This window comes from Candoia aspera, chromosome 4, assembly GCF_035149785.1.
Source record: "Candoia aspera isolate rCanAsp1 chromosome 4, rCanAsp1.hap2, whole genome shotgun sequence".
In the NCBI taxonomy this organism is placed as follows: Eukaryota; Metazoa; Chordata; class Lepidosauria; order Squamata; family Boidae; genus Candoia; species Candoia aspera.
In genome coordinates, this window is record NC_086156.1 from 63,745,454 (window position 1) to 63,751,453 (window position 6,000).

General features: G+C 42.9%; 1 protein-coding gene across 1 annotated transcript in view; it reads left to right on the forward strand.

Annotated features, from left to right (window-relative positions):
* SLC9A3 (solute carrier family 9 member A3) overlaps positions 1–4,078 on the forward strand; it is a 111,831-nt gene extending 107,753 nt beyond the window's left edge. Inside the window, exon 16 of the mRNA XM_063304282.1 lies at positions 3,344–4,078. Coding sequence (XP_063160352.1) covers positions 3,344–3,591 — 248 coding nt within the window. The 3' untranslated portion in view covers positions 3,592–4,078. The remainder of the gene's footprint in view (positions 1–3,343) is intronic.
* The last annotated feature ends 1,922 nt before the right edge of the window (positions 4,079–6,000 follow it).

Here is a 6,000-nt window from a genome sequence, read left to right on the forward strand (position 1 = left end):
ATTATGTGGCCAAAGTATTTCAGTTTTGCCTTTAATATCATTCCCTCAAGTGAGCAGTCTGGCTTTATTTCCTGGAGGATGGACTGGTTTGAACTTTTTGCAGTCCAAGGCACTCTCAGAATTTTCCTCCAACACCACAGTTCAAAAGCATCGATCTTCCTTCTCTCAGCCTTCCTTATGGTCCAGCTCTCGCAGCCATATGTTACTACAGGGAACACCATTGCTTTAACTATGCGGACCTTTGTTGTCAGTGCGATGTCTCTGCTCTTAACTATTTTATTGAGATTTGTCATTGCTCTTCTCCCAAGGATTAAACGTCTTCTGATTTCCTGACTGCAGTCAGCATCTGCAGTAATCTTCGCACCTAGAAATACAAAGTCTTTCACTGCTTCTACATTTTCTCCCTCTATTTGCCAGTTATCAATCAAGCTGGTTGCCACAATCTTGGTTTTTTGAGGTTTAGCTGCAAGCCAGCTTTTGCACTTTCTTCTTTCACCTTCATCATAAGGCTCCTCAGTTCCTCTTCGCTTTCAGCCATCAGTGGTATCATCTGCATATCTGAGATGGTTAATGTTTCTTCCAGCGATTTTAACTCTAGCCTTGGATTCCTCAAGCCCAGCATGTCGCATGGTGTGTTCTGCGTACAAGTTGAATTGGTAGGGTGAGAGTATACAGCCCTGCCGTACTCCTTTCCCAATCTTAAACCAGTCCGTTGTTCCGTGGTCTCTTCTTCCTGTTGCTACTTGGTCGTTACACAGATTCTTCAGGAGGCATACAAGATGACTTGGTATCCCCATGCCGCTAAGAACTTGCCACAATTTGTTATGGTCCACACAAAGGCTTTAGAAGAGTCAATAAAACAGAAATAGATGTTTTTCTGAAACTCCCTGGCTTTTTCCATGATCCAGCGGATATTGGCAATTTGGTCCCTAGTTCGTCTGCCTTTTCTAAACCCAGCTTGTACATCTGGCAATTCTCGCTCCATGAATTGCTGAAGTCTGCCTTGCAGGATCTTGAGCATTACCTTACTGGCATGTGAAATGAGTGCCACTGTTCAATAGTTTGAACATTCTTTAGTGTTTCCCTTTTTTGGTATGGGGATATAAGTTGATTTTTTCCAGTCTGATGGCCATTCTTGTGTTTTCCAAATTTGCTGGCATATAGCATGCATTACTTTGACAGCATCATCTTGCAAGATTTTGAACAGTTCAGCTGGGATGCTGTCGTCTCCTGCTGCCTTGTTATTAGCAATGCTTCTTAAGGCCCATTCAACCTCACTCTTCAGGATGTCTGGCTCTAGCTCACTGACCATACCGTCAAAGCTATCCCCGATATTGTTATCCTTCCCATACAGGTCTTCTGTATATTCTTGCCACCTTTTCTTGATCTCTTCTTCTTCTGTTAGGTCCTTGCCATCTTTGTTTTTGATCATGCCCATTTTTGCCTGGAATTTACCTCCGATGTTTCTAATTTTCTGGAAGAGGTCTCTTGTCCTTCCTAGTCTATTGTCTTCTTCCACTTCCGCGCATTGCTTGTTTAAAAATAATTCCGTATCTCTTCTGGCTAACCTCTGGAATTTTGCATTTAATTGGGCATATCTCCCCCTATCACTGTTGCCTTTTGCTTTCCTTCTTTCTTGGGCTACTTCTAGTGTCTCAGCAAACAGCCATTTTGCCTTCCTGGTTTTCTTTCTTTGGGATGTATTTTGTTGCTGCCTCCTGAACAATGTTGCGAACTTCTGTCCAGAGTTCTTCCGGGACCCTATCTACGAAGTCCAGTCCCTTAAATCTATTCTTCACCTCCACTGCATATTCCTTAGGAATATTAGTGAGCTCATATCTAGCTGATCTGTGGGTCTTCCCTAATCTCTTTAGTCTGATCCTAAATTGTGCAAGAAGAAGTTCGTGATCTGAACTACAGTCAGCTCCAGGTCTTGTTTTTACTGACTGTATAGATGTCCGCCACTTTTGGCTGCAAAGGATGTAGTCAATCTGATTTCGGTGTTGTCCATCTGGGGAAGTCCATGTATAAAGCCGTCTCTTAGGTTGTTGGAAGAGAGTGTTTGTTATGTAGAGTGAGTTGTCTTGGCAAAATTCTATCAGCCTATGTCCTGCTTCATTTTGTTCTCCCAGGCCATGCTTACCTGTAATTCCAGGTGTCATTTGACTGCCCACCTTAGCATTCCAGTCTCCTGTGATGAAAATAACATCTCTTTTAGGCGTGTTGTCCAGTAGGTGCTGCAGATCCTCATAGAACTGCTCTACTTCAGCTTCTTCAGCATCTGTGGTTGGGGCGTATATTTGGATCATTGTGATGTTAGATGGCTTGCCCTGAATTCGAATTGAGATCATTCTATCGCTTTTTGGCTTGTATCCAAGCACTGCTTTAGCCACTTTACTATTAATTATGAAGGCTATTCCATTTCTTCTGTGGTCCTCTTGTCCACAGTAGTAGATCTGGTGGTCATTTGATGTGAAGTGGCCCATTCCAGTCCATTTCAGTTCACTGATGCCCAAAATGTCTATCTTTAATCTTGACATCTCACCAATAACCACATCCAATTTGCCCTGGCTCATAGATCTGACATTCCAGGTTCCAATGGTCTGTTGATCCTTAGAACATCGGATTCGCCGTTCACCACCTGCACCGTCGGCTGCTAGCCATCCTTTCGGCTTTGAGCTAGCTGCGTCATCACGTCTGGGGCTTGTTGAACTCATCCTCTGTTCCTCCCCAGTAGCATTTTGACCATCTTCCGACCTGGGGGTCTCATCTTCCGATGGTATACCGACATATCTCTGGTTGTACTGATCCATTTAGTTTTCACAACAAGAATACTGGGGTGGGTTGCCATTACCTTCCGCAGGGATCGCATTTAGTCTGACTTCTCTGTCATGACCTTCCCATCTTGGGTGGCCCTTCACGGTTTAGCTCATGGCATCATTGTGCTCAAGCTCCAGGACCACAACAAGGTAACGATCCTTTGCTGAAGATTGTGTATGGTACTAGATTGTATAATCAACACACACTTTCCAGAGGATACAACTTCCTTTTTGGGCAAACAAGGGAAGGAAAAGGTGATTTAAACCCCACAGATGACATTCAGAACTGAACTGTATTATTACTCACTTTCAACTACTATGCCGTCATATAGTCCAGGCAGCAGAGAAACCTCTTTTCTGAGAGAGACTTGCTTTGTTAAGGTAGTTTTTATCCTTTTAAATTGCAAATGCTATTTCAACCAAGTTCCCTGTTCAGTTCCAGTTTTGCTAGCAGTCCAATATTTCAGCATGGTTGTCATGTGCCTGTTTACTTAATTATTGTGTCTTTGGTGGACTTTTTACAGGCATCGATAATCCAGTATTTTCAGCTGATATTGAGCAAACTGCCATCATGAAGTTTCCACCTTGGCTATCCAGTGATGAGATGGTGGTACCTTCCCAAAGAGCCAGAGTGCAAATACCTTATTCTCCAAACAACTTTGAAAGACTTGCTCCCATTCGACTCAGCAACAGATCCACAGATTCTTCTTTGCAACTAGGTGGTGCTGAAGAGCAACCTAGAACTTTTCTCCCAGAATCAACTCACTTGTAATTTAAATATACCTAAGGTCCTTACTTTTCAGTCACTCAGACCTTCTGCGATTTTTGATCAACTTGCAAATAGCCATTTTCTCTTGCTTGGAGTTTCTTTGGTGTCATTTTTCTCTCTTATTTTCTTCATGGCAGGAAACTTCTACTTTAAAACAAGTTAAATACATTCTAGGATTCTAAAGTAGGGCTTGGTAGTCTTTGGATTATGAACACTGTGCTAGGCGCTTGAGAGCCACAAAGTAAATTGGACCATATGCAACATGGGGAGGATTGAGTTTTCAGGGGCATTATTACAGGTAGTCTTCAGGTTATCACTGGAATTGGGACTGGAATTTACATTGCTAAGTGATGTGGTCGTAAAGCGTAACATGTGACCACATTGCTTAGCGATGGAAATCCTGGCAGTCCCCGCTGCCATTGTTAACCAAATCCCATTAGTTGTTAGGCAAGGACCTACCCTGATCCAAACCATTCCCAGCTTGATCCCTTCCAGCACTGAGCCTCAGTAAGGTGCTGCCTCTTCAACTCCCCCCACCCACCTGTCTCAGCCTCATCTTTTCCCTTTTGACCACCCTGCACAGTGGCACTCCTCAGCAGTGCCGGTACTAAAGTAGAGGTCCAGGGCCTTCAGCAGTCTCAGATGGCCAACACCACCCCCTTGGCTTCTACTTCAGACCTGGTGCCACCACCACCGAGAAGCCCTGTGCTGTGACCAGCTACCCCAATGCCACAGTGCAAAGCCCCGACCACTCCCACTGCCCTGCACTCTACAAGTGCTGCCGCGCCCAGCTGACCGCCATCTTCTTCCTCCTGCTGCTGAGGCCTTCTGAAGCATCACAAGGCAGCATGTGATTTGGAGAGGGGTGCGTGCCACCTTGGGAAGAAGGCCTGGCACGGCCAGCAGTTTTATTTATTTATTTATTTATTTATTTATTATTCAAATTTAATTACTGCCCATCTCCCCCAAGAGAGGGACTCTGGGCGGTTTACAATAAAATCAAACTCCGAACGTAAACATTAAAATCTCATAAAACCAGACACATCACAATTATTATAAAATGGAATAAATACAATATAAAATCCAAGAGGGTTATACAGTTGCCTTGTATATGGCCAGGCCGGGTGTACCTCATCAGCAGGAGGAAGAAGATGGCAAAGGTCAGCTGGGTGTAGTAGGGCCTGCAGAGCACAGGGCAGCAGGTGTGGCCAGAGCTTTGCACTGTGGCACTTGGTGGTGGCAGACTGGTAGAAGCCTAGGGCAGCAGCAGCTGGTTGGGACTGCTGAAGGGCCCCGGCCTCTAGTTTAGCCCCAGTGATGTTGTGCTGGGCAGCCAAAAGGGCAGAGATGGGGGGAAGATAGGTGAGTGGGAGGAGTTGAAGCAACCCCTGTGGTGCCTGAATTTTGTTCACGTGAACATGGGGTCACTGGGACACTGCAACTTCAGGGACTGGGTATAAGTAACATTTGTTCAACGCTGCCGTAACTTTGAACCGTCACTGAACAAATGGTAACCTGTGAGGACTACCTGTATTTTTAAATGGAATATGCCTATTTTATACACATATATATGCTGTAATAATAAATAATACATAGTATCCAACATACCAAACCCTTCTGGATGAGTAACATCATTCAAAGCACAGAAAAGGAGTTAGAAATAAAGCTAAATCTAGTTTCCCTGTGCTGTCCTGTATCTAATTTTCTCTAAATATCAAATCAGCTAAAGACATATAATATGTCCTGTAGCCATACCATCTGCTCAAGTAGAGGCATCTCAAATGTGCATGAGAGTCCTGATTTCCCATTCTACATTCAGACTTGGCCTAATTAATCTACATTATTATTTCTATGTTATAATAATTTTTCTTAATTATCATAGTTGTAAGCTGTCACACTTATATACTTTGTATCCTGATAAGCATATAAATAACTAATGAAGAATTATTAATTTGCAGCTAGTTCTTTGTACTAATTCCTTCAAAAAATATTGTTTTATGTCTTTTAAACTTTTTATGATTTTGTATTCTCTTATACTTTATACCTGTCCAGTAGTAAATATGCACACAAACTGGTATTTCTTTCACCAAATAACATTTTTAGTACATTGTGTATGTGTTTTAGTACATTGTGTATGCGTACACTGGGTATGCCACACTACATAGTGGTGTTATGCCGCAAAAGCAAAATGGGGTGGCTATTCCTTCTGCACCTGCTAGAATGGGGTGCACCTATGTGTCATGCTGTTATTTTGAAAATCTAGAAAACAAACAAAATTAGAAATCATTTTCAAAAAGATAAAATGCAATTTTGAACAAACACAAGAGTCTGTCTTTGGACTTGCCTTATAGCAATAACAGCAAAACATACTTATTTCTCTGTTCTCTATTGCATCTCCTGAATGTCAGCTGG